The sequence below is a fragment of the Antrostomus carolinensis genome, unplaced genomic scaffold, assembly GCF_000700745.2.
Source record: "Antrostomus carolinensis isolate BGI_N321 unplaced genomic scaffold, ASM70074v2 scaffold27609, whole genome shotgun sequence".
Taxonomy (NCBI): domain Eukaryota; kingdom Metazoa; phylum Chordata; class Aves; order Caprimulgiformes; family Caprimulgidae; genus Antrostomus; species Antrostomus carolinensis.
Genome location: NW_010341099.1, coordinates 1 through 27,566, shown reverse-complemented (window position 1 = coordinate 27,566; position 27,566 = coordinate 1). Strand labels below are relative to the sequence as shown.

General features: G+C 47.1%; 2 protein-coding genes across 2 annotated transcripts in view; one reads left to right on the top strand and one right to left on the bottom strand.

Moving 5' to 3' along the window:
- Nucleotides 1–8,086, top strand: part of KIF7 (kinesin family member 7) — a 9,305-nt gene extending 1,219 nt beyond the window's left edge. The window contains 16 exon segments of the mRNA XM_029087076.1: nt 1–323; nt 1,087–1,618; nt 1,904–2,047; nt 2,193–2,420; nt 2,846–3,042; nt 3,330–3,436; nt 3,714–3,869; nt 4,205–4,407; nt 4,524–4,721; nt 4,970–5,083; nt 5,570–5,746; nt 6,047–6,262; nt 6,482–6,688; nt 7,065–7,263; nt 7,356–7,505; nt 7,701–8,086. The exon segment at nt 1–323 is cut by the window's left edge and continues 9 nt beyond it. Of these exon segments, the coding sequence (XP_028942909.1) occupies nt 1–323; nt 1,087–1,618; nt 1,904–2,047; nt 2,193–2,420; nt 2,846–3,042; nt 3,330–3,436; nt 3,714–3,869; nt 4,205–4,407; nt 4,524–4,721; nt 4,970–5,083; nt 5,570–5,746; nt 6,047–6,262; nt 6,482–6,688; nt 7,065–7,263; nt 7,356–7,505; nt 7,701–8,086 (3,537 nt within the window).
- Nucleotides 8,087–10,844: 2,758 nt separating this feature from the next.
- On the bottom strand, nt 10,845–27,352 carry TICRR (TOPBP1 interacting checkpoint and replication regulator; the record flags this gene model as incomplete). The annotated part of the gene is made up of 21 exons (XM_029087077.1): nt 10,845–10,963; nt 11,319–11,432; nt 12,741–15,018; nt 15,238–15,380; nt 16,115–16,270; nt 17,097–17,158; nt 17,653–17,743; nt 18,207–18,347; nt 18,811–18,883; nt 19,140–19,236; nt 19,887–20,129; nt 20,451–20,530; nt 20,693–20,786; nt 21,139–21,233; nt 21,784–21,932; nt 22,577–22,789; nt 23,518–23,657; nt 25,079–25,214; nt 25,748–25,991; nt 26,237–26,478; nt 27,067–27,352. Coding segments are annotated over 21 exons (5,196 nt in total), but the record flags the coding sequence as incomplete, so codon positions are not given.
- Nucleotides 27,353–27,566: the final 214 nt, after the last annotated feature.

Sequence of the window (27,566 nt, the reverse complement as noted above, 5' to 3'; positions counted from 1 at the left end):
CCTCCCCACATCAACAACCATCCCAGCCGCTCGCACACCATCTTCACGGTGACCATGGAACAGCGGCGCGGGGCCGGGCGCCTTCCCCTGCACCACTACCCTGAGTCCGTCCCTGCCTCCGGCCAGGTCCTGGTTTCTAAGTTTCACTTTGTGGACCTGGCGGGCTCAGAGCGAATTGTGAAGACGGGAAACACAGGGGAGAGGCTAAAGGAGAGTATCCAGATCAACAGTGGCCTCCTGGCCTTGGGCAACGTCATCAGTGCCTTGGGAGACCCTCGGAGGAAGAGCAGCCACATCCCCTACAGGGACTCCAAAATCACCAGGTACAGTTGGGACCAGGACCCCCATGCTCCACACGTCTCGCTGGCTCTCAGCCTAGCAGGAGGGATGCAATGCTTCTCCCAGCCTTTCCCATGCCCAGCCTGCCTGGTTTGGTGGCAGAATCCCCAGGCTAGCCAAGAGGAGCTTGCAGGGCCAGCTGTCCCTTCTGCTCTCACACCAGCACTCTCAGACCAACTGCTTGATGGTGTGGGGCCAGTTGACCCACTGTACCTCACAGCAGTTTACAGGTCTGCTCTCTGTGCAGGTTTTCACATAGGGAAGCTTGAGGAGCAGTGAGGTCAGGATAGAAATGACTGACTAGCTCATTGCAGTGCTGCAAAAGATGAGGCTTGCACAAGTCATGCTGCTGAAGCTGAGATGAAGTGTCACCATGGGTTATCCTGCCTTTCCTGCCTGGCAGTGAATAAAAAAGGCTTCCAGGAGGCTTGATTGATGGTCTGCAGTGAGTGTTTAGCTCAAGCAGGTGGCGTTTGCAACCTCCAACAGGTTCCCATGCAGCACGTGCCCAGCAGTGATCACAGAGTCAGGGAGGTCCCAGCCTTGGGAATTATTTGAGTGGAAACGTGTCACAGTGTGAACTGTTATTCCTCTGCTTAGTGATTCTGCTCACTTCTCTGGTGCCAAATCAGCCACCGAGCAAGAATATAATTTTCCTTGGGCTTAACCTCTGAAGAAGGCTGGAAACCTTCTGGTTCCTGCACTGGTTTGTATTTCAGCTATTTGAATCACTGTGCTTTTCCACAGGATCCTGAAAGACTCTCTGGGGGGGAACGCCCAGACTGTGATGATAGCCTGCGTCAGCCCGTGCTCCTCCGACTTCGATGAGAGCCTCAACACGCTGAATTATGCCAGCCGGGCACAAAACATCCAGAACAAGGCTGTGGTGAACTGCCGCAAGGAGACAGAGCACGTCGAAGAGCTTCACCTGCAGATAAAGAAGCTGCAGAAGGCGCTGGAGCAGCGGCACCGCTCCGAGACCCGCATCATCAACCGCTCGGCCACCGCCAAGCGATGCGCACCGGACCCCATGGCTCGGCTGCTGGCAGAGTGCGCGCATTACCGCACCTGCACCGACGCTGCGTACTGGCTGCTGATGGAGCTGCAGGAGAACAGTAACCTGACGGTGGAGCAGGTCCTGCGGGTTAAGGAGTGGCTGTGCGCAGTGGAGAGCGAGAGGAGCGAGCTGACCTCAGCCAGGCTGGATAGCGGCATCGAGAGCACCTCCGTGGAAGACCAGAGCGTTGAGGCACAAGGTTCAAAGCTGGCAAAAGCCCAGGTAACAGTTGGGGTGTTGCAGCTCTGAGGTTGGGTTCATCTGATGGCTGCTGAAGGCAGCAGCCTCAGCACAGCATGGTGGAAGGGTCAGGAGAGGGAGATGAGGAGAAGCAACCTAGCCAAGAGGCCATAGGGAGGCAGAAAGAGATGGTCCTCCCAGGAGGCAGGGAGAAGCTGCAGCCAAGAGATGTATTTTGCAGGAAAAATCAGGGTCTGCAGAGCCGAGTCCAGCATGGGAAGCGAAGGACAAGGGTGGATGCTGATGCTACCTCTCTTGTATTTCCAGGGGCAGGTGAACACTGAGAAGGGGTGTGAGTCCATCAGAGATGAGCAGGTGGCCAAACTGCAGAGGCAAGTGGAGCGCCTGGAGGAGGAGAACCGTGATTTCCTGGCTGCCCTGGAGGATGCCATGGAGCAGTATAAGCTGCAGGTATTTCTGCGCTCTGCTCTCTTCGTAGGGACCTGCCCTACTCCTCCTCTTCCTCCCCAAGAGAGCACAGCCCAGCTTTCGAGTTCCTCTGCAGCAGGTCCAGGATCTACATGTACAAAACCACATTTTTCTCATTGCCTCCTAGAGCGACAAGCTGCAGGAGCAGCAGGGCAAGATCTCAGAGCTGTATGTGCGCTTGGAGATGGCAATGCCAAACCTGTGTGTGCCAGAACTGCTGGAAAACGTTCACCTGGTGACTGCTGGCCAGAGACCTCACACAGCCCCGCTGGATGCTGCCCCATCCCATGGCCTCAGCAGGATTCCCTCGGAGCTCCTTCCCGCTGAGCAGAGTGGCAGAGCCCTTTGCAGGAAGGTGAGGGTGCAAGTCTGTGCCATTGAGGAGCTGCTGCCTTTTCACTCAGATGCCCTCCACTGAGTGAACTGCTTTTTCCTCACCATTGAACATGAACCTTGTCAGAAGTGTAGTCCAGAGGACTGCACTCAGTGTTCACATCCAGAGTGATTCACAGCTCTGGCAAAGCCAGCCCAGCTTCAAAACTGAGGCTTTTACTTCAGTGTTACAGGCAGGTCCCAGATTTGCTCAGCAGGTCCCAGATTTGAGCAGCAGAAGGTGGGAGGGCAGGCAGCCAGGTCTAGCAACACAGCAGCTCTCCAGAAAACACACTTAACTCCATCTCGTTGCTTTCCTTTGTGTCTAGCAGTGATGCCCAGCTGAGAGATGCTTTTTCTAGCACCAGCTGTCACACAGCATCTTTCCTCTCTGATTCTTTGCCACAGCAGCTCGACAGCAACTCTTCCCTCCAGGAGGAGGACCCAGCAGACTGTCAACCAAACCACACACAGTGCCCGACCGGCAATCCAGAGATCAAGGTGTTGAGGAGGGAGCAGAGCCAGGACTCAGAGAAGCCAGCAGAGTTGTCTTCGGGAGAGGAGGAGGAGGAGTGGGAACAGAAACGGTCCCTATCCCGGCGCCGGTGAGTCAAGGCTGTCCCAGCACTGTGCCATGCCCTGGCAGTTGCATGACCTGTCTGTCCCACCTCTGCATCTCAGCTCTTGTGTAGGATGTAGAAGCAAACGCTGCCTCTGGGGTCAGTGATTCTGCTGAGACAGCTGCCTGCTCACTGGGGAGCTAATTGCCATCTTTCTTGAGCACAGCTACTGTTTCTGTCCCTTCTGAAGCCTGCGGATCATGAGAGTCCTTACTGGGAACAGCTCTGGCAGTGCCCAGACCCAACTGATTATAATTTTCTACTCCTTCTAGAAACGGGATTCAAAGTTGGAGCAAGAAAGAGATTTGCAAGTTGAGTGAGGAGCCAAGTGGAAGCAATCCCCACTCGATTCAGGTGGAGCAGGTGGAGCTGTCAAAAGGCAAGTGGCAATCACAGGTTATTGGACAGTCTTCCTAGGGCTGCTGGTGCTTCATGGGTGCTGTTGATAAAAAAGACAGCATATCCCACCTGGAGCAGATGACAGTCTAGCTGCTTTTGTTAAGGAGAAACTTGAACTGCTGCATGTTTTGCTGGAAGCTGCAGGTGACTCTGGGTCATGCTGTGCCAGTTCTTGGCTACAGATCTGAGGTTGGATTGTTCTTCTGTCACCCAGCTACTAAGACAGGACCTTCTTTACCTGGGAATCTGTGTTGCAGAGGTCTGCAGGAGGCAGGAGCCACTGCTCGGTCCCTGGGAGCGCCTGCCAGGGAAGGACTCCGAGTGGAGGCTGGTACAAGCACAGCAGAAGATCCGAGAGCTGGCAATCAACATCCGCATGAAGGAGGAACTGATCACGGAGCTCATTAAGACAGGTGCAGAGCTGCTGGTGGGAACTGCCTCCCTTCCCTATGAAATCTCCTCCTGGTTGGGATGCTTGGTCTCTACTCCCATCCTTACCTGTCCTCCCCATGTTGTCTGTGCCCAGTCCCTTCCCCTGTACACAGCAGAGCACAGTTTCTCCATTCCTCTGGCTGAGTGAGACCCTTCCCAGTGGTTTCTCCCCAAATCCCTTCCCTAGAGTAGCTGAGGGCAAGGGAGCACACAGTCCTTGTAGCCAAAAATACTTGAGAAAGAGAGAGGAGGGGTCTGTATCCTGTCTGCAAGGGAAGAGGGCCTGGAGGTCACGGTGGAGGGGAATGTCTTGCAGGGAAGGATGCCCAGGCTCTGAACAGGCAGTACTGCCAGAAGATCAGTGAGCTGGAGCAGGAGGCAGAGCAGGTACGGGCAGAGCTGAACGACAGCCAGAAGCAGCTCCAGGAGCTGGAGGGCAAAGAGCCCCGGGACCCTGGGGAGAAGCGCAAGCTGCAGGAGTACCGCACGCGTGTGGCAGCTGCACAGAGCAAGGCACGGGTGAGTGGGGAGGGCTCTGCCTGCCTGGGGAGGCGGGCAGGGGAAGAGTTGGGGACATCTCTGCAAAGGGCAGGGGGGAGAGGCCGAGCCCAAGGGCAGCTTTCACCCTCTGGCAGGTTCTGTGCAAGAAGAAGCAGGCGACGGAGAGGCTGGTGTCGCTCTCGGCCCAGAGCGAGAAGCGAGTGCAGGAGCTGGAGAGGAACATCGAGCTGATGCGGCGGCAGCAGGGCCAGCTGCAGCGCCGGCTGCGGGAGGAGAGCGAGCAGAAACGGCGGCTGGAGACCGAGGTGAATAAGCGGCAGCACCAAGTCAAGGTAGGAACAGGCAGGAGCGGTTGTGCTACTGCGGGATGTGTGAGGATGATGATGGGTGGGCTCTGCAAGCTGCTGGGCAGGCGAGGGTGGCTCTGATGGGGTCTGTAATTGTCCCGGAGAGCATGGGGATGGGGAGAGGATTTTGTTAAGAGTATCCAGAGAGCTAGCAGAGAGCATAAGCTGTCCCTCAGCCCCTGGCTGTAGGGCACGCAGCCTCTTGAGGCTCACAGCTGCTCTTTTCCATGCAGGAACTGGAACTGAAGCATGAGCAGCACCAGAAAATCCTGCGCATCAAAACAGAGGAAATAGCAGCTTTCCAGAGGAAGTGGCGGGGCTCCGTCATCAGCCTGGAGCAGCAGGAGGTACGGGCAGAGCGAGCCTGCTGCCTCCTTCCTCTTCAAAGGGCACTGCTGGGACAGACTGGGACAGACTGCTGGTTGACAGAGGAGGCCTGGAAGCAGGGACTTCAGCTGGAGATGGGGCATAGCCCGTCCTGCCTTTGAGGAGGACAGTCCCTATTGTTACTTGTCTCCAGTAGCAGAGGACTTAGATCATGTCTTAGCCCCAGGACCGAGATTCTCCTCTAAATCCTAGCATTGGTAAAGAAATCATGTCTGTTAGCAGAAGGGTTGTGGGAGATGTGGCCCCCTTGGCAGCTGCAGATTTAGCTCAGCTCTGCCTCAGAGCAGCTGGAAGGATAAAACCAGTGATGTCTGGGCTGTAGGGGTTAGCAGAGATGGGCTCAAGACTCTCTGATCTCAGCCCCGTTGGTCTTTAGTCCAGCAGTCCTGGGCAGGGCTGCTGCTGTCTGCATGCATGCACATGCCCTTTGCTTCTCCTTCCATCAGAAAATTGAGGAACAGAAGAAGTGGTTGGATACGGAGATGGATAAAGTTCTCGAGCAGCGCCAGGCCCTGGATGAGCTGGAAGATGAGCTGCGGAAGCGGGAAGCTATTGTGGCCAAAAAGGAGGCCCTGCTGCAGGAGAAGAATGGCCTGGAGAGCAAACGACTGCGCTCCAGCCAGGTAGGACAGGGGTGTGACACCTCAGCCCTTTGCTTGATTTCCAGCAGAGGTGGGAGGCTGGAAGACCTGGGTGCTGTTCTGGGTCTGGCAGCAGGCTGCAGGTCAGGATGAGGTGGTGTTGGGAAGTGGGTAGAAACCCTGCCTCTACAGGAGAACCTGGTCCTGCTGTGCCTCTGAGCACGTTGGTTTGATAGCCCTTGGCTTAGGTGTGCACGTGGGGTCACTTGACCTGTGGAGAGAGTACAAAGGGGCTGGGGGTCTGACTTTAGAGCGGATCCCCTTGAGCATCTTCTGCTGCAGGCCCTGACAGACGACATAGTGCGTGTGTCCAGCCGCCTTGAGCACCTGGAAAAGGAGCTGAGTGAGAAGAACGGGCAGCTGCGTCACGGCAGTGCCCACGACCAGCAGCAAATCCGCCAGGAGATCGACAACCTGCGCCAGGAGAAGGACCAGCTGCTCAAACAGAGGCTGGAGCTCGACAACAAGCTGCGCCAGGGCACCCTGCTCTCCCCAGAGGTACCTGTTCTCAGGTTGGGCTGCTCTGCTTGCGAGCGTGAGGTAGTAAGAGAGGAGTAAAGACCTGAGTGTGGGGTCATTAGCAGATGCTCCCTCACGTCCCCAGACTGTGTGTAGCCCAACTTCTTGCCAGCACTATTGAGAGGACAAGGGAGGTTGGGGCAGGGTAAGACAGAGCCAACCCTTTGCTCCCTAGTAACTGCAGCTCTGCCCTGGCAGGAAGAACGGATCTTGTTCCAGCTGGATGAGGCAATCGAGGCTCTGGATGCGGCCATTGAGTACAAGAACGAGTCCATCACATGCAGGCAACGAGTCCTGCGGGCCTCAGCCAGCCTGCTGTCCCAGTGCGAGATGAACCTCATGGCCAAGCTCAGCTACCTCTCCTCCTCTGAGACCCGAGCTCTGCTCTGCAAGTATTTTGACAAGGTAGGAGACAACTATCCTTTGTGCTGGTGAGAACTGTAGTATCTGACCAAACGTGTTTTCCTCAGCTTCAAGCCTTCTGCCTGCTTGCTACTGCAGTTTTGCCCTGTAAAGTCAGGCCACAAAGCCACAGCACCGTGATCCCCACCTGTCCCAACACCTGGGAGAGAGGCCTAACTAGTCATAGGATGCTGGATCCCTGCGCTGGCTCTGCCACATCAGTGCAGCCACCTTGCCTCCGTGAGGTGGCTGTGACATCCCAGAGCTACTAACCTTTGCATGCTGTACTAAAAAACTAACTTGATCAGGCCCAGTAGTGAAGGAAAGCTTCCAGGCTCTGAAGGAGCTGAGATGTTTCTTGCTCTTGGGCCCTATCCAGGTGGTGACACTGCGGGAGGATCAGCACAGGCAGCACATTGCCTTCTCGGAGCTGGAGATGCAGCTGGAGGAGCAGCAGCAGCTGGTGTACCGGCTGGAGGCAGCCGTGGAGCGTCAGCGCCTGGAGATGGACCGGCAGCTCACCCTGCAGCAGAAGGAGCACGAGCAGAACATCCAGTTACTGCTCCAGCAGAGCCGTGGTAACCACCCAGCTCCTGAAGCAGGCAGCAGAGGCACAGCTGTGGTCTGTCATGGGGCTTGCAGCTTGAAATGGCCTTGTTTTTCCTTGTAGAGCACATGGATGAGGGGCTGGCCAGCAGCAAGCTGCAGTACGAGGCGAGGATTCAGGTGCTGGAAAAGGAGCTGAGCCGTTATATGTGGGCAAACCAGGAGCTGAACCAGAGGCTGAGTAACATGAATCTCCATCCTGGACAGACCAAAGGTGAGAGGAAACCCAGGCTGGGGCTTTGCTGTTCCTACCAAGTTAAAAGGAAGGGCGTTTAAATTCCTGTTGAGCAGAGTCAGGAGCTGTGCAGGTCATTCTTGGCCTTGAGTGAGTGCTCTACAGGCACCGATTTTTGATGAGGAAGGTAGAGATCTTGATACTTATCTCACTGTACCTCCAAACCTTCCCCAGCAGGGATGGAGAAAAGCATTCACAGGGCTGGGGACAGAGCTCCCCCTGCGCTCAGGACCAGCGAGGAATCCAGCCTTGGAGAACAGCCTGTGCCTCTGGCCATGGCTGAAGAAAGCCATCGGGTCAGGGATGAGAGCAGGGACCTGGTGCACGCCCCTCTGCCATCAACCTGGAGACGTTCCTCGCTGCCCAACGACAGCCCCGGGGACCTTCGGCAGAGGGAGGCCGAGCACTTGCTGAGAGCAGGGCAGCCCCACGAGGTGCACCCGCCACGGAGCCTCGCTCCTGCCTCCAAGCCCCGCTGGGAGCCGCGCAGAGCCAGCCTGAACGTGACGCCAGTGCCTTACCACCCAGCAATGATAGACGTGAGGAGAAACCCACTCTAGAGCAGGGCTTAACGCTGACCTGGCACGGGGCAGGGAGGAGCCCGTATTGCTGATGTGAGCTTAAGAGCTTTCCTCCTCCTCAAGCGCGCCTGGCAACAAACCTATCACATTTTAGAGGCCTGAGGAAGAAAGAGACTTGACTTTTCATCGTAAGGGAAGGAAGTGTGTAAGGTGTGGGACCTGTGTTCTCCACGTTGCTCCCAGTCTAGACAGCACTGACTGGACACCTTTCCTCCCACGCCCTCACCAGCTGAAGCACTGGGAAGTGGGAGACACTTCCCACCCTGGCCTTTAACACTAAAAACTTGTTTACAGAGGGAGATGCTCTGCAGTCCTGCAGAACTTGTACATAGATTTTTGTAGTAATTTTTGCTTTTTTTTTTTTTTTTTTACATTTCTACTGTAACTTTTCTAATAAAGCAGAATGAGTTTTATGAAGCAGGCACCTGTCAGAGGCTTTATTCCATCCTTATGCAAAGGGACTTTTCATAAGGGCAGTTAATGACAAAACAAGGGCAAATGGGTTTAAGCTGAAAGAGGGGAGGTTTAGATGAGATATGAGGAAGAAGTTCTTCACTGTGAGGGTGGTCAGACACTGGAACAGGTTGCCCAGAGAAGCTGTGGCTGCCCCCTCCCTGGAAGTGTTCAAGGCCAGGTTGGATGAGGCTTTGAGCAAGCTGGTCTAGTGGAAGGTGTCCCTGCTCATGGCAGGGTGGTTGGAACTGGATGATCTTTAAGGTCCCTTCAAACCCAAACCATTCTATGATTCACTCTGCGTGTGTAGGAAAGGAGTTCTATTTAAACCTCACTGCTTGGGAACTCTGCTGCTGTCACAGTGTTGTCTTAATGTTAAAGTACCTGCTTTGCAAGTGCTCACAGACAGGGCTGGTAGGCTGCTTCCTACATTGAGTTGCTGCAGGAAAAGCATCTCCAGACAGCAGCAGAATTGAAGCACCCAGGATAAACAACCCTGGGTCAGTGCCATTTTCTGCTCCAGCCTATAAACTGCTTTAAAGCAGCATTTTCTTACTCTTGGGAAAACTTCCAGTCTGGATATAAGGGAGATTAAATACAATTCTGCAGCTTAACACTGACACCATCCACCTCGGGGAGGGGACTTAACTGTGGGAGGGCAAGAAATGAAAGCCCAGACACCTGCTGGGGTAAGCAGCAGCTTGGCTGCCTGACCCCAGAAAGCAAGCCACTGCTTCATCCTGAAATCATGAGCACAGCTACCATTGGAGGAGTAACATACACCAAGCTGAAAGCCAGCACCACCTTATGTTCTTCCTCCTAGATATTTGATCTTCTCTGTAGGAGTGTGGCTTTGAGAGGGGGACATTATTGAGGGCTGTAGGTGTGACTGAGCTGCACAAGATGTAAGTTCAGAGCTTTTATTTTCTGCTGTTGAAAACAAGGATCTTCAGCAGAGAAAAGAAGAATCCATCCTATTTGGAAGTAGTAGACTTGAAGCTCCATGCTTGTGTATCCATCCACATCCTTGAAGCAGGTGCACCTCTCTCACAAGCACATCAATCACTGGTAAGCACAGCATACCTCCTCTCTTGGCAGAGGGAAACAGCCAGCTTTCCTGCAACAAATCATGCTGCCAGGAAACAAATTCCATTCAATACCATGCACCCAACTTGTGCATTGCTGTGCCTGGTTTCAGGATGACCTCACAGTATCTTCATTAGCTTTCTGCTTCCTGTGCATTCCCTAAGACAGTGAGGAGACCCCAGATACCCTGCTGTGCAGACTGCTGTCCTACAGGAATAACCCAGCCCTTCCAAAATCATGCACAACTTTAGCTCCTTGTAGGCTACACCTCAGGCCCTGAATCGCAGCTCCTGCTGTCTTCATGTGCTCTGGTTCTAACCCCATGTCTCACAGGCAACTAGTCACTATTTAATCAGTAACTCAGTTTGGTAAAGATGACAAGCCTTTGAACTGTCATCTCCAGTTATTCCATCCAAGTTTTAACCCTCAATGAATTTTCCCCAGCCAGTCCTCTCTGGCTTACTGCAAGTTTGCAGAAAAGGACAAAGTTCTCCATCAGCACTTGTACTGATCTGCTTAACCAGCAGCCTATGCACCAAATAAAGAATCAAACTCCTCTCCTTCCTTGTTCCCAGCTAAGTTATTGTTCCCCTCCTCTGTACTCCTGGCATTTGTCTGGTATTTCTGAGTAATCTACTCATTAATCAGAGTTAACCTGCTTGTTATTTTCCCACTAAGCTGGCAAACAGGATGCAGCCAGCAGGGATCCAGTTAGCATCAGGACAGGATACACAGCCAGAGCGTGCAGCTTGTTTTGTACCAGTTCACCTCCAGCATCCTTCTTCCTGCAGTCCCAATCCCTCACCCAGCACTTGGGCTAAAGACAGATTTCTGACCAAGTGACACAATGAAAATTCCTATCAGTTTATTTTACAAGAAAGCCATAGAAAAGGGACAACTCTCCCTCTTTACCGAGCAGAACTGAACCTTCACTGCAGAACTCAACTACCACATGCAGGAGAAGCACCAGAAAGACTGAGCTGAGCTTTGAATGGATGGAGAGATGCTGCAATTGAGGTTAAAAAAACCCAACAAAACCTTTTAGAGTGGTTCTTATTTCCACTGTCATATGCTTGCATCCAGTCTCCTACCAACACAAGACAGCTCCAGTCCAGCACCACACGTAAGGTCCTCGTTAAAAAGGATGTTGTACAGCTGGGATAATGTGAAGTTTCCCATACTGCTCTGGCTCCAAACTTCAGCTCAGCAGCTTTTTCCGTGAGTAAGTCCTGCTAAGGGGACGCTTCCTGAAAGCCATGATGTGGAAAGGAGACAGGTCCTGGTTGGCAGTAATTTGGAAGGCATCGGATTCATCTTCTACAAAACAGAAAGAATAAATTAAAGCCACAGTTTGCCACAGTTTACTGGCAACTCACAAGAAGCCAAACACCAACTGCAAGCAAGGAGAACAGTAAGCTGCACTTCTACTAAGCTACTCTTTTTCCTCATTATTACCCTCCCTCCCAAATTTTCCAGTTCATGCCAAGTTTCTTGGAAGCATGTGAGATAAAGACACTGAATACAGAAGTGGCAGATAGAGCCACAGGTTTTTGGCACAAGGCACAGTTCCTAGCACAGTATGCTTTTGTTCTCACTCAGCTGCAGGCAAGCAGAGAGCACACCTAGTCTGCTCAAGCCCAGCCTCTCCTCACAGCACAGCAGAGCTGGTTACCTGGAACACACTTCCTCCGAGATGGTGGTGTCTGTCCCTGGCACAGCAGTGGGGACTGGGTCAGTGCTCGAAGGCTGCTAGCAGAGAGCACGCTCTTCACCGGTGGAGTTGAGCCTGGAGAAGCAGAGTGAGATGCTGCAGCACAACTCACAAGTGCCTTCAGGTAAGTCTCATACACAGCCTTTACTCCACCTCAAAACTTCCATCAGTGCAAGTGCTGCTTTAAGTTTATCAGTGCATTTCTGGCACCAAGAAAGGTAAATGGCAGTCTGGAATTAGCTCTCGGCACATTTAATTTTCCTAAGTGGTTTAGTAGAACAGCACTTCATTTGTATTAAACATAATTACTTCTCAGTTAACTCATGTCCTGGAAGAAAAACAGTTATAACCATGATGGTAAATACAAAAACGAGGTCTGTAGGTACATGAAGTTTCTTACAGGACCAGCTTAAGGCTAATTAGTGCTAATAGAACTAATATTGCTTTAAAGTTTGCCCATTTTTCTCAGTGACACCAGTTGAACAAGACACTACTCCCTGTATACAGACATTTCCTTGCCAGAGGAAGCAGACACTGAAGCTTAATGCTCCAGGGGATGCAATGCCTATAGAACAGTATTTGCCAGTCCCCTGCAACATGTAATCTCCAGGACAACACTGGATTAAGTATCTGAAATTCACAAGGTCTTGCTTACAGAGCTGAGACAGCCTGTTTCACCAGGGTCAGCAGAATCACCTGTACCCACAGCAAAAGCAAAGAGGTACTTTAAATACCCACCAATGCAGCATTACTGCTGGCAAGACAATCATTTCCCATGCCCACCGCCACAGGCAGATAGAACTGGGGCACCAGTAAATACCAACACCCACAGGACCAACCCTGCCAAGCCTCCAGCCTATACCAAAGCAGCCAACATTTAGATTTAAGACAGTTAACTTCAGTGCTGAATGCTGAGCAGAAACAGCTAGTGGCATCAAGACAGAGCCAAATAAATCACCTGGCCCAATTTCAACACGTATTACAATAGGAAGAGCTATCGCTTCCCTCAAGGCACAGTGGCATTCCACCCTGTGCCCTGTAGTTACCTTACACCACCTTTACTCACCTTGAGTTGTCACTATGTACAAGACAGCAGTTGGATGTAACTGTGATCCTCCCTCCCCAGGTTCTCAAACTTTCCTTTTAATTCTTCCAGATTTCTGCTTTCATATTTCTTTGATCTCTCCCAACATTTAACGCTCCGTTGATGAACTCCTCACATCTAATCTGCCTCTCCACATAATTAACTTCCACATCGTTTACAACCCACTCTCCCTCCCGACCTCATTCTCCATCAGATAGACAGAGAAAAGTTTTGTTCCTGTCTACTTCACATTTTTAACCATCTCTGAATTTCAATGGAGTGTCACCCACAACAATTACCTGACAGAAGGAAGACGTCATCATCCCCTACACAACTGTGCTGCTCGGGAGTTACGAGCGCACATGCCCCTGGTTTCTCGGGAAGCACAGAGTCTGTCCTTGATTTCCTTCCATTGCCCTCATCTGTGGAAAAGCCAGCGAGATCCAAGTTGCAACTATCAGTGCAAGATCTTTTGGGATCACGATTCTCCTCCTTTTCTGGCGACAGATGCCTGAAGACTCGCTTCCGAGACTTCAAGCCAAAAGTTCCCATAGCAGAGTCCTCATCAGCCCTGGGTTCAGAGTCACTAGGAGATGCCTGATCCTGGAGCCTGCAAATCCCTTCCAGTTCAAATTCCCCCAGATTATTTGTTACTTTACTGCTATAATGTTCCAAGATCTTAATCTCTCCTCCTCTGCCTGTGGACATTCTCTTCTGCTCATCAGCATTCTTCTCGCTTTGAGCACAGCTAGCGTTAGCAGTGCTGCCTGCTGCTCTCTTCCTCCGAGGCCAATCCTTGATAGCATCAGGGGTAGTCTTCCCCTTCTGCTTTGGAGAAGGTGTCCAGGGAACTCCTGCTTCTAAGGGGGATGGGGAGGTGGCGTTAGAGGCACAGCTTGTTGGGGTGTATGACTGGCATATGTAGGTCTGTCCCCCACCTTTCCCAGGTGTACTATGGAAAGAGCGAAAGCAGGATGGTGAAACACAGGCAGCTGCTAGTTTTCCCGGGTGCTTGCTACACCCAGTCATAGCAAGATCACCAAAGGGGCTTTCTCCTCCCTTGGGTTTGCTGGCATTTGCTTCAGGTTGAACTTCCAATGATGAGCAAGAGCCAATTTTCTTAATACGAAGTTTGGGCAGGCCTGAAGCTTGCATTTCAAGTTCAACTTCGTAAGTTGGTGAGCTAGCAGAAGGCAGTTTGCAACGGCTTTTAGAAGAGAACTTGGCTAGAAGTTGAGGATTTCCCATCCGTGCTGCAGCTTCTCGTTGTCTCCTGTCCGCAGTGCAGCGTAAAGAATAGGCAGGAGCAGACTTTGGCATAGGAGGTGAAGTATTCAGGGCAAATCTGGAGTGTCTCTTAAGACCTGGAGTCTTCAGCCCCGTATACTCTTCTCTCAGCAGGGTTCTTGGTTCCAAGTCATCACTACCTGTTTGAGAACCACTTAGGAAGGACTCACAGCTGTTTGCACTGGAGTTCCACTCCTTAATCAATCGCTCACACTCTGTCTCAGCATTCTGTGCATGTACCTGCCCGCCAGCAGAAGGCTTTGGAGACAAAGGCTTTTCCAAGTTTTCCAAGTCCTCTCTTGGAGACTTTTGAGACACTACATCCATCTCTGATACAGGGGTATTTCCAGTAACGTGGGCCTGACAAAGCTGGAGGCTTTCTACAGAAGAGTTACCACCACTGTCATGATGATTGTCCTCGTTTTTAGATGTTGCACATGCAAGCGTGAGGTTCTCTCCTCCAGAATTTGGTTCACATTCAGCCTGCCTGGATGCGTGAAGCAGGGACCTCAGTGAAGTGCCAGCAATACCCGGAGATTTTTGGAAAGATGGTTTAGATGCACTAAGTTCCCAGTCAGACTCCCCAGCCCGCACATGGGAAGGAGAGCGGATCACCACAGTGCTTGTGGAACTTTCAGAGAGAGGAGAACTGAAGGGAGGCTCTGGTCTCACAGCAAGCTGCATTATTTCTGCACTCTGGGGGCTGGTACATAATTCTGAACCTGGATCTTCATGTTTCCTGGGAGTACTTCCAGTTGCTTGAGGTAACAGATCTGACTGCACCCGAATTTCCCCTGTGAGGATTTGCCTCCGAATACCAAATGGAGATGCTAATTTTGAGAGGTATCTCAAGGAACGTCTTGGAGTTTGCAGTTCTGTAAAACATCTTTCCTGGATGGCAGAGGGGGGAGAGGCAGCTGGATGTGAATCTGTCAGAGGTAGTAATGAGGCATTAAGTACTGCAAACCCTTCATGTTCTGGTGTTTGTAATCCAGCCTCTTTGCGAGGAGGGGAAAGTCTTTCTGCTGGAGAACAGTCCTTAGGAGTTACTTGCAGTAAGTGAACCCTTTTACTTTCAGTTATCACAGATGGTGACTTGACCCTTTGTACAGGATGAGAAGAGTACTTTCCCAAACACCTAGCTGCAATCGGCTTAGCAGCTGGACTTTTGCCAGGAGTCTTCTCCAGCTTCTGTGGTGTCCTGTGGAGAAGGCGAGGTGACCTCCTTGGTAGCTTACTAGCAGAATTCAGTGGCTTCTGGGCAAATTTATTAGGTGTTTTTCTAGGAGTCTGCAGAGGGAAAAAGAGAGGAAAAAAAAGAAAGAAGATTCATGCTTGTTCTATTCCAGCAGTATTATTTCCCTCTCTTGATATTTACTTCTCAAGATTTAAAACTCAAAAAGCATTTGAGTAGATTTAACAGAAACACTAAGTTTAAGATGTGTAGGTCTCATTAAACATTAATAGAAAAAAAGGGGTGAGAAGAAAGAGAGAGGTAAGTGTTTCTACCTGACAGGCAGTCAGTTCTTCTAAGTGTAAGGAATCTTTTCTTGTTCTCCTCCTTCCAGGTGAGCTACACGTGTCAATGACTGCACCAAAGAAAAACCTCTTGGGAGTGTGGACAGTGGGGCTCTCTGAATGCTGCTTAATGCCTGTGAAGTGGAACAGTACAATTCAACTAACACCAGGTAACCTGCCATGAACAATTTTCTCAATCACTTCAGATGCATGGACAAGTAGTGTTCAAAGCCCATAGCCCTGGCATGTTCTTTTCTAGCTAAATATTAGAGCTTCACCAGAATTATTGTTATTTTATTATATATTACATGAAACTAATATCCATCTGTAGAAAGAGAAAAAGGTACAAAATAGCTCAGCCCCTTATTCTATTTATAGCCTGTAGCTTAAGAAAGTTCTGGTTCACAACTAAGGATTCTATTAAGTACAATATAAAGAACTAAACATCACCATTCATAGCTGATAATCCTACTGAGAAAGCCAGGAAAGAAGATCCCATCACTCACTGCTTTATGCTGCCACAGAGTAGACTGAAAGTAGCTGTAGGATTTCTGTCCCATATTTTACAGGGATTTCACTGCACTAAAGGAATGCAGACTGACAGTCAGGGGTATTCTGTTAGATGGGCCTGACTGGTCTTCTTAAGTTGACAGCACACTCATCATAGAAATAGCTGCCTTACTGTCCTCCAAATTCAGATTCCCAATTCAAAAATAATTACTGGAGATGAACTTCTGTCTACAGAAGATACTACATGATAGCTCTTAGCTTCTTACAGTCTCTTGTGGAGCCAAATCAAACTCAGAGCCATCCATGCCAGCTTTTCAGATCAGCAGTATCAGCCTGCTCTAATCCCATTCACACATACCTTCTCCACCCTGCAGCGTACAGCTCTCATCTTCTTGTCCCTGATGGGCTCGCTGTGAATTTTGTGAGCTGGGTTGTGGAGTGGAATAGAAGACACTAGAGCAGGTCCTATTCAAAGACAGCCATTTGATGCGTGGGCTTCTTCTCAAACCTGCTTCTGAAAAGGTAAGAACATTGGAGATTGAGCCTTCTGTCTCCCTCAACAACGGGGACATCTTCAGGAATAGTTCATAACTGAAAAGAACACACTCCAAGAAGAAACTTCCATACAGCTAACTATCTCATGCAGGGAGGCAACTGTGCAAAGAAACAGCTTCAACTTTCTTGGGGATGTGGAATATTAATGCATACAAATCTCCTTCCAAATCATGATGTTCCCTCCTCTGAGTCATGATTACTCTCATCCCTCTCCAGCAACTATATGGAAAGCAACACTAGAAATCCATGTTCAATTCAAGTTACATCCAAGTTACATGATTAGTTAATTCTCCTGTCTCTTTTAACTAGTGATTTCATCTTCCTGCTTGCCCAACCATGCTGTTTTCCTCTTCCTTCCTGGGGATAAGAAGCAGCAGTAGGCAACATAAGAGACACTCCATAGAGCCAGGTGGCTATCTGTTACAGCAGAAATCAGAGCAATGTCAGAGTCACAGCACAACATGTTGAAGTTACATTAAAAAAACCCCAAAAACCTCTGCATGTGCTGGTTTGACAGTAATTATAGCAGCTCAGAATCTTGTTCACCTCGAAGTTGTTCATGTATTTTCATTTAAAAGTTACTATCTACCTTTCTTTGTTAACTTCTACCATACAGGGTTGTCAAAGCAGTGAGCAGCAAGTGGTTCTACCCCCAACAGAACAGTACAATACTTTTGTACTGACTATTCATGAATTACCTAAATTGAGGCATGCTCATCCTACTAGCTAGAACACAGCAAAAACACCTTTAATTTAAAAAAATAAATAAATAAATTAGTGCTTACCATTCATGGCCTTCTCTGGAGACTCTTCTACAACACCAGTCTCACAACCTGGATCAGAAGACCTTAAGAAACAGCAAACATTTTGGACTTGGCATGCTGTTCACATTTATGAAAACACTTTATGTAAAGACTGAAAAGCAATACTCTATTCCACAGCAATATACTGCTTTGGGGGCTACTCTAAGGGAGCCTAATGGCCTCCTATTAACATTTGACTGAGTATGGGTAACGTCTAGTTGTGTTCTACATGGAAATAAACACTAAATTTCAGCCCAGACAGCACAAATTACAGCACAGGCCTTTTCTTCAGGAGCCCTTGAAGCAGCAACTAAACATTAACAGCAGTTTGCTGCAGGAATTGAGTCCCCTGACTTACACAACGAAACAAACAGCGCTTCTCCCCATTCACACGATAGAATTTAGTGACCACTACTTCTCTTGCTGACACAGGTGAAGATGATGCTTTGACCACAAAGAAGACATCCAGTTCTCGTGCTCACTGCCATTGGTTAAATATCCAGTGCTTACTGAAGGAATCCAGGAACAGCTTACTCACCGGCCTCGGATCTGTTTATGTAGGAGTCTCCTGGAGACCTGTTTATGCAGCGGTGTTTCTGCAACCCTCTTGGTCAATAACTTACGATGATCTGAAAATCAAGCAAGAGCTGTAACACTGCACCATTATCCAGCAGTTAGGACACAAGTATCTAGTTTTGTACAGGCTTCAGTTTAGGAATGACAGCCAATAAGGAATCTTTGTGCACTCAGAAGCTATCATCGTTATTTCAGAGTCCAGTTATTAATAGCACTATGTCAGACAATTAATTTACTGAGATAACTTCTATTCTTCACCTTTCTTTCACAGATCCTTTTTTAACCAAGCATTTTAACATTTGTTTTATTTATGAGATACAGAGAATTCAGTAAAAAATAGGTTTGTTTCAATACCATCCTATTCACTACCCAAACACTACAGCACTGATCTAAAGTATTTCCTCCTTCATTAAACACACAGCATTATTAGTTGTTTCATAGAACTGAGGACACAAGAATAGGAATTTTAGCAAAAGCTCTTCTGCAACAATCCTACATGTGCAAGTCATGTCCTACCTTTAGAGCCTTCCTCAGTGCATTTGTATCTTAGGCCTTCCACAGCAGATACTGACTGGCTTCTAGGCATCTTCTTCATAGATCTTTTTGATGGTGAAAGTATCTCTTCATTGAAGAGGTTTCTCCTTACCTTTGTAACCTCTGTGAGGCAAGACAAAGTTAAGAAATTATCAGATTAAAAGGAAGAAAAGGGGAAAAAAAGAACCATACAGAAAGATAATTTTGTCAGGCCACTAGAGATGGGAACATCACATACCAGTGCAGAAAAACAACTTTTTAGAGGCCACAACGCATTGAAAATTTGTTTTTCTGCTACTGGAATATGTCCTCCTCCAAATCCATCCTGGGCTTCTCTTACAAATTGACATTATTTGCCTTATTCCCACAATAAGCTAAATGCAGATGCCACAGCAGAAGAAGCAGCTAATCAGTGAGCACATACAGAACACAGATTATTTTTTCCTCAGTTTTTTGAGAATTCAGCAAAACTTCCTTCAGGTTTCCAGCAAGCTTCAGCATAATTTCATCACAGCTCACTAAAATTTACAGGGAGAACATGTGCTGAAGACGCACCTTTCCATGGAAAAGCTAGAAGTCAATATACCTTGCACTGCTTCTTTCTGCAACAAAGGCATTTGCTGGGACTTCTCAGAGGCAAGGTAAGAACGAGAGTTCTCCTGAAACAAACAAACCAAGTTAGCCTCACCAGCAATTTAATATTATGTTTAACTATTATGAATATCAACTGTAAGCTCTGAACCACACATTATTTCAATTTCTCCTCCAAAACAGTTTTGATCTCTGTACAGCTGATACAGGGTATACTTGCTAAGGGAATACAAAGCAACAGCTTTTGCACTCAAGTGTCACTTCACAACATTGCTGCAGCCCTGCAGAAGCCACCCACACACAGTCCTTTTGGAAGAGTTTTACCTTTCTGACGAGATTCTTGGCTATCTTGGGAATCTCAATTTGACGCAAGTTCTGTGGTGCTTCTGTCATGCTCCTGTGCCTGGCTAACACATTATTCCTTTAAAAAGTATACAAACATTAAATTAAAATAAGATCAGAAGTGTAGATATCAACCTAATGATGACTCAACTTGGGTTTGACTCTGGAGATAGGAAGTCTTTACCTAACTTCAGACTGCAAATTCTTTGCATTGTTACCTCACTAAAGTTACAACATTGAAAGATGGTTTGCAATATAAATAAATATCCAGTACTTACTGAAGAAATCTATAATATAAATAGCAATATAAATAGCCATACCTAACTTTAAGGTGGGTATTAAAACTAATTTCACAATTTGCTAAAAACGTACATAGGATCCCCAACACAGAGGTCTCCAGTAAGCTGCAGTTTTAATTTTAACAGTATAGGGTCACCTGCTGCACAGTAGAACATCCTCTTCCTCTCATGGAAGAAGCTCATGAGCTCTACTTGTGCATAAGATACACACATAATCGAGATTTCACTTTCATATAGTCAGCAATGGTAAGGTAAAATGAAAAATGGGAGCCCTTAACATTTCTCTCAGGCTTGCAGGACTATCAGCAGGTGTCAGCTTGCCCCAACTCATTACCCAGCAATGGAAACAAAGATGACTGAGCAGTAGATTAGATGACTCCTCAGCCACAGCCCGGGATACAACAAGCTTCCTCCTATTTGGAATTATTACCTTCTCTTTTTGGCAGATCTGGTGCGCAGTTCCTCCAGCTGATCGCTCTCACTGCGTGGGCAAACAGCACTGGTTGTTAAGGCAGATGATAAAGACAGTGGAAGGCCTGGAGATGTGCTATCCAGAGTCATGGAGTCATCACTGAGGAAGTCTGAAGGCAGAACAGACGCCAGCTTCGGGGGTATTTGTGTACCAAGACTGTAGTATATATCTCCAAGAGTCTTTGGTATAGAATTTATATACCTAGAGCAGGAGAGAGAATCCAAATTAAATACAATCTCCCACAAAACTGTCCACATTTCAATCCCAAGGTTTGAACTAAATTTTTGTTCTTATGTGTCAATTAAAAAAAACAACTAAAAATCAAGTGTTTTTTCAGTAGTTTACTTGCTTATCAGCTATTTTTTCTTTAATCAAGATACAAGTGTATCAACCAGAAAGTAGCTAAACTGAAAATTACAAAGATGCAGTAAATGAAAGCTGTAGATTGCTGTTTACTCAAAGAAGATACTCAACCCAAACCACAGTCCCTAGAGTAATACTTAAACATCATAAAGAACTTACAGTTCTAATATTTCCTCTAGAAATTTTGTAAGATACCCCGGGTCTTCAGTCAGACATAAAATGCGCAGCATATCTGTCATCTGAAAGAGAAAGTCAGGTGAGAAAGTGGATTAAGCTGGTGCCAGCTGCAACTATAAATATAAATATTAAATGGTTACAGTAACATCAGGGGAAAACGACAGGTTCCAGGTCTGCATTTCCAGCACCATCCAGAAACACATCCTGGTCTATAATCTACTTGCCTCTTCTAACAGCTGCTCCGTTTCGTCAGCGTTGCTTTGCAGTGAAGGGCACTGAAGACACAACTCAAGGCGCAAAAATACCTGAAGTCGGCACCTAAGAAAATAAGTAGTCATCCACTGCCTTTTTTTTCTGGTGGAAACAGCGTGTTTACTGCAAAAGGTATGCTCAAAAAAGTAAAGGGAGGGGAAGTGGCTCTTTGTGACAGCATAATTTGGTTAGCATTTCATTTTGGTGGCAGGGGAGGCGCCTCATTTCAGACACAGGCTGCAAAGTTTATCACGCAGCGTATGTATATTTGCTTTTAGTGAAATGTTTTTACTGTGACCAGATATTCTCCTTGGAATATTTACCCCATGCAAACACTTTTCCATTTGTACAAAAAGCCACCATTAAAAACTGCTAACCAACTCCACAGTATCTCAGAATTAAATAGAGTGTCTCATACTCTCTGACTATGGTCTCCTTCTGCGAGGCATGCTGTTGTCTGAGCATTTTGCTGGTCTTCAGGAGATGGCTTCTGACCCTTTCCACACAGGCCACCTGCAGAGACACATAATTACAGCAAAAACTTACAGTCTGTTCCCTGTCTGCAGGACAGGTTTTACCCCTCTCCTCTCTTGACCCATTCTTTTGGCAATACCTCAGATTTTTTCATCTCCTTCAAAGAAAGGAATTCTCTTTTTCTTTCAATAGCAAAGTCACAATGACATGAGACACAGAACAGCTTACAGCTTGAAATCAGAGGTCACCTGTAGCTTCAGGCCTTCTTCAGTAACTATGGATTTGGTTTTTAGTTTTTATTTTCAATTATTCACAAGTTTACCAATTTTGGTTTCAGTGAGTTACCACCTTTAACAGTATTTACAGACTTAAAGTAAGAAATACCTTGAACTATTTCTCTCTCCTGAAGAAGCAGTAGGCCTAGATTTGCCATGTTAAGCAAAACCAGAAGACTAATCTTTTTTAAAATATGGTTTGCAATAATGTCTTTTTTAAAATACTGTCTTTGAATAAATTAAATATATAATAAATAAATAAATTTTAATAAATTCCAGATCATTAACAGCCCTGCCCACATGCTCTTACCTACCTCTTTCTCTTTAGCATCTTCTACTTTCAAGAAACTTTTAATGGCCATGATCATGTTCTGGGCACACAGAGACGAAGGAACTCCTTCAGCAACAGCCTTCTGGTAGCTTGCAGTTAAATGGGACTGCAGTTCTTCCTCAGTTTTGAGGTCTGCAAGGGAAATGGTACAAGCTAACTAAACCCCTGTTCACCACACCTTACTGATAAAACACTCATTTAGCTGAAGAGAGGAACAGAGGTGGTCATCACAAGATATTTTCTCCAGCAAAGATGCATCCAGACTACAGAACACTAACAGAAACCATCCCAGGTCTGGACTCATCACAAATGATAAGCTTAGTTCTGAGCAGATCTGCAAGTTTTCAGGCTACTGTAGCAGTCAAGGAATTCCCTTTACTTCTGCATAATTAGCAATAGGGTGCTTCCCTCTACTTCTTTTGGTTAAAGAAAAGATAGTTTCTTATTGCTTTTTTTCAGATGGAGATAAGGCAGGAAACTAACCCCAGGAGCAGCTGCAACAGCAGGTTGTCAACATTTACAGGAATTAACTGGGAGAAGAGTGGAAAAGAAAATAACCACTCTGTGCCAAGCTGAAGATACAGAAACCCAAATCATAGAATCATAGAATGGTTTGGGTTGGAAGGGACCTTAAAGATCATCTAGTTCCAACCCCCCTGCCATGAGGGGGGAACTTGATCTGCTCCCTAGCACCAAATGCTCCCTTATTATCCATGCCTCTCCCTTCCATAAAAATCCCATATGACCTCCTACAAATATCAGGACTGATAACTTACCTATTGATATTTTAAGTGCCTTTTCCTTTTCTTCTGCCTTTTCATCCAATCTTTTTGCTGAAAGCTTCTGTGGAAACTTCTCATTCACTGTTGGTGGTGCACCATCAGGTTGAAACTTCTGAGCTTTTACATTCAGTCTTGCTACATTGAGCATCTGCAGGGATCTGGACATGGTCTTCATCTTCTGCCTGACTGGAGTTCGGGGAACCCCACCTGCAACACCACAAAAAGGGAGTTCAACCATCAGACACACTGGGGCAGGAACTCCACCCAAGGCAGAGCATAACACTGAATGCTGTGTTACTGTCTAATGAGATTAATAACCTCTAGTAGAAAAAAGTGGTCCAAAAGGTTTTTATTTCTCCATGAAATAGATGGAGAGGCAGCTACTTCTCTAAGTAAAAAGCATGTGAAAACTCTTGCTCTGCATAAGAACTTCTGTAGTATAATCAGAAGTTACATATATAGGAAGCAATCTTGTGTCACAGAAATAGTAACAGCTGACAGAGCAAGACTTAGGGAAACATCAGGTCAGGATACATGCAGCTGTGGTTAGTGTCCTGAAATGCAAGGGTTGCACTCTTCTAGAAGAAAGTGGTTTGTTTCTCCAAATCAGAACAAAGTTGTTAGGTTGCAATATTTACTAGCAGTCAGAGTGGTCCCTATATCAACAACTAGTGAAACTGCAGAGCTCTGCATGCTGCTTTTTAACAGTTCCATCAGTCACTGTGTAGCCTTCAATTAAAGAGTTATTTTGGTTGTGCTACAGAACAATCCTAATATTAATATGTAAATAATGCTATCCCTAAATAAATAAAAAGGGTAAAGTGTGCCACTACTCAGGAGAGTACAGATCTCTAGGTTCATGCATTAAAAAGGCCTGCTGAGAAGTCTTATCATCTGTAACTGATAAAGTGCATATATAACCTCAAACTACATACGTCTTTTTTTATTTCCTGGTCCAACTGTGGCAGATCCTTCGCTGAATTTTCTCTGGTACAGCTCAGACAGACTTTCTGAGAGTTCTACTGCAGACTGGTCTGCATCATCCTTCATGGTAGCACAAGGAACCTGCAGAAGCCTGTATAAAAGAGCCATTCAATATACTTTAAAAAAAAAAAAATGGGAGTAGAAGGCATATCCCTTGTTCCCAGTAGACCTGAACCAGTTTTTCTAGGTGCCAGTCCTGGGGAAGCACAACAATATAGTGCAAATAACACATGCTAGTACTATGCCAATGCCTGCTCCCCAAAACTCTTAATTAAGACATACAAAAAACCCAAACCACCCTCTTAAAAGGATCACTCAAGCACAAGAGTTGCCTGATGTACATTGGATATGCCACTGACCCATGCCAGAAAACTACAGGAGCAGCTTTGTGCTAAGCTACCCTGCATTAGGTATCTATTTTATGTTTAATTCAGCAAGCTCTTTGAAGAAAGCAGGGTTATTCATTCCTACTAAATATCAACTGTGATAACACAACCACTATCTTCAGTATTTCACAGTGGATCTTATCAAAGATAAGGTGAAGGATGTTATCATAAGATCACAGAATCACAGAATGTTAGGGATTGGAAGGGACCTCAAAAGATCATCCAGTCCAATCCCCCTGCCAGAGCAGGAACCTAAATGAGATCACACAGGAAGGCGTCCAGACGGGTCTTGAATGTCTCCAGAGAAGGAGACTCCACACCCTCCCTGGGCAGCCTGATCCAGGGCTCTGTCACCCTCACTGTAAAGGAGTTCCTTCTGAAGTTTAAGCAGAACCTCCTGTGTTCCAGCTCACACCCATTGCCCCTTGTCCTGTCATTGGGCATCACTGAGAAGAGCCTGGCTCCATCCTCCTGACATTCGCCCTTAACATATTTATAAACATTAATGAGATCTCCCCTCAGTCTCCTCTTCTCCAAGCTAAAGAGCCCCAGCTCCCTCAGCCTTTCCTCATCAGGGAGGTGCTCCACTCCCTTAATCATCTTCGTGGCTCTGTGCTGGACTCTCTCAAGCAGTTCCCTGTCCTTCTTGAACTGTGGGGCCCAGAACTGGACACAATATTCCAGATGTGGCCTCACCAGGGCAGAGTAGAGGGGGAGGAGAACCTCTCTCGACCTACTAACCACACCCCTTCTAATGCACCCCAGGATGCCATTGGCCTTCCTGGCCACGAGGGCACAGTGCTGGCTCATGGTCATCCTGCTGTCCACCAGGACTCCCAGATGAGGTGAAGTCTGACATTTCCTCAAGTACCTTAGGTCATTTTAAGTCACCTTTATCACTCCTGAAACTGTCAGGATATTAATCCATGCAAACTGCTACCCAAACAGCCTGTTCTCAGCTCCTTTTGTCATATACACCAAGACATAAAGAAGCAAAAGCACACGGTAAACTGAGAACAGAAATAAAAGCATTAAGATGAGCACTTGATTCTAAAACTCTAAAGCTCCCTTAACAGGAAGGGAAAATCCTCAATTATTACTCAAGAGACACGTTTTAGAAAAATACCTGAATGACTCCATCAGATCTGAGGTTGCTCCACAAGCATTTGATAAAGGGTACCAGGCTTCGAGCACTGAAGGATGCCAGCCCCCTGTATGGGACAGTTCCCTCTGGACCCACTCTGGCACAGGAGTTTCTTCTGCTGTGAGAAGACACACACACACAAAATAAAAATAAATTAGAAGGAAACTAAATGAAGTGGCAGAAGGTCCCAGCCTTCATGGAGGCTCTAAAGCAGAGGTTTCCAAACCTTTGCTCCTGGAGGGACAATTTAACAGCCAACACATCAGGCAGGAGATTCATAAGAAGATTTACTCTAATACAAACAGGTGAGCTAAAAGCAGCCTCCTTGCAGCCACCCCCAAAGGCTTTACTGGCCAGGGATGGCCTGTGTGACACATTTTAGGAAACCTCATTCCAAAAACTCATCCCCAGGAACAGTAGCTGCACTTTATCTACAAGCTCATGGAAATTAATGCTTTGACAATAAAACAGAAAGGTACAGCAGTGCAGATTTCTGCATCTCATCACAAGGCCTGAGCCACAGAGTGTCTCAGAGTGTCTCAAAAAAGAGACACTCCTCGCTGAGGAAACGATTAGCTTTAGATTTTTCCACTCCAAATCAGATCTAGAGATGATCAAAAGATGGTAAGCTTTGCATTTCCTGACACCTACCCATACTGGCCAGAGAATCTTCCACCGACGTGTCAATTTTACTCAACACACTATTCACAACGTCTGGGAGGTGAAGAGCATGGTCTTGGGAAGAGTTCTCCACTACAGCTCCTCCAAGGCTGCATCGCTGAGCTTCAGCAGACTTCTCAGTACCAAGTACAGTCAGAAGTGCAGTGCTCTCAGAAAGTGGTGACAAAACAGCAGTGCAGGGGCACCAAGTTTTTGATAGAGATACCTCAGCAACCTACATTAAAAAGAGAAAAGTTTACTTCATCTAGAAATACAGGGACCTAAAGAGTACAGGTCCTTTACAAACAGGTTATGGATTTACATGTTCTTCTAAAGAATCTTCTGAATTTAGCTCCAAATGAGCAATTTGCAGTGCAACAAATACCACTGTGACTGTCTTCACAAGATGACACACTGTCAGCTCTCTGTCACAGCTCGTTTCAGAACAGATGTTAGTTTAAGGCAAAGAGAAATATTTACCATGTGCAGTTCTTCAGCCACTAGACTCCTTAACAGCTGATGAAACAGTGACCTGTGAGGTGCTGTCTGCTCAGCCCGTGAGCTCTGCAGTATCCAGCTCTCTGTGAGGAAGCAGCCAGCCTGCATCAAGCTCCAACCCGTCAGGCTGCCTTTCAGGAAGATACTGACTGGCCATTGCAGTTGGCTTTGGCTCATAGCTAGGGGTTCCAGGATCACAGCACAGCTTTCCTGCTTCTTTTCTCCTGTGGAAAGAGAAAATAAAGCAAAAATCCTAAAGCTTGTAAAAAAAGGTTTTTCATCTAGATGAAGAGAAAACTTCAATGCAAGAAAAATAAATTGAGATTAAACTGGGAATAGTTCTACTGCAAGCATATTGCAGAACTGATCTCCCCAAGCTCTCACAGAGGTGCCAAGGGCATGAAGGGACCAGTAAAGAGCCAACACACACTTCATGTTGCTTTAAATCTGCTTTCTTTTGAAGGGACTTTTTATTTGTGTTTTTAGTTTAGCCAAACTGAAGCTGAGACAAAGCATACAGAAGAAAAGGGTGTAGTTCCACATCTATATAAGGTGGAACCAGCAAAGAGCTCTTCAAGCATCCAAACTTATGGAAGCACAGAAAACTGAAGACACCAAATCAGAAATATGGGCTAAAAGATCTCATATCAGAGGAACCAGAGCACATGCAGGACTTTTTCTTAAAAAAAACAACAAAATAAACACTTAAGACACTTAAAATATCTTAAGTTACTTCAACACATACTGCTCACAAGGGAAACTCATCAAGGATTCTGCAGGAGAGATCAGTCACCATTTTTTTTTTAAATTACCAGGCATGCTGAGAAACAAGGTCCCTTCTCGCTGGGGGAACACTGCCTGAAAGACAGAGGGCTTCGAAAACAAGCAGTTCAAAGTCGCATCCAACGGCAGAAGCGAGGTCCAAGGCACAGGCTGTGGCACTGGGGAACGTGAGTCTCCAAAAAAGCCACGGGCAAAATCTGCCCTGTGGTGACTCACACATTGCACTAAGGTTTCAGATGGCAAAATGGTGCCTCCCATCTGACAGATGAGGTCAAACATTGTCCAGTATCCCACGTGATCCGGGGATTCCATCAGCTGAAATAAAGTAACAGAGAGGTCTCAAGTTAATGTCAGCAGCAAGACAACCTCCATCCAAACAAACAGAGACTGCAGGCTTTTAGCAAACCTGGTGTACAAAATGTACCCAAAACATCTAAACACAGCACTTCCCAAGTGTTTTTATGGACTTTATTGGCCTTCCCAGGAACCCAGTAAAGAAAATACTCATAGAATCATAGAATGGTTTGGG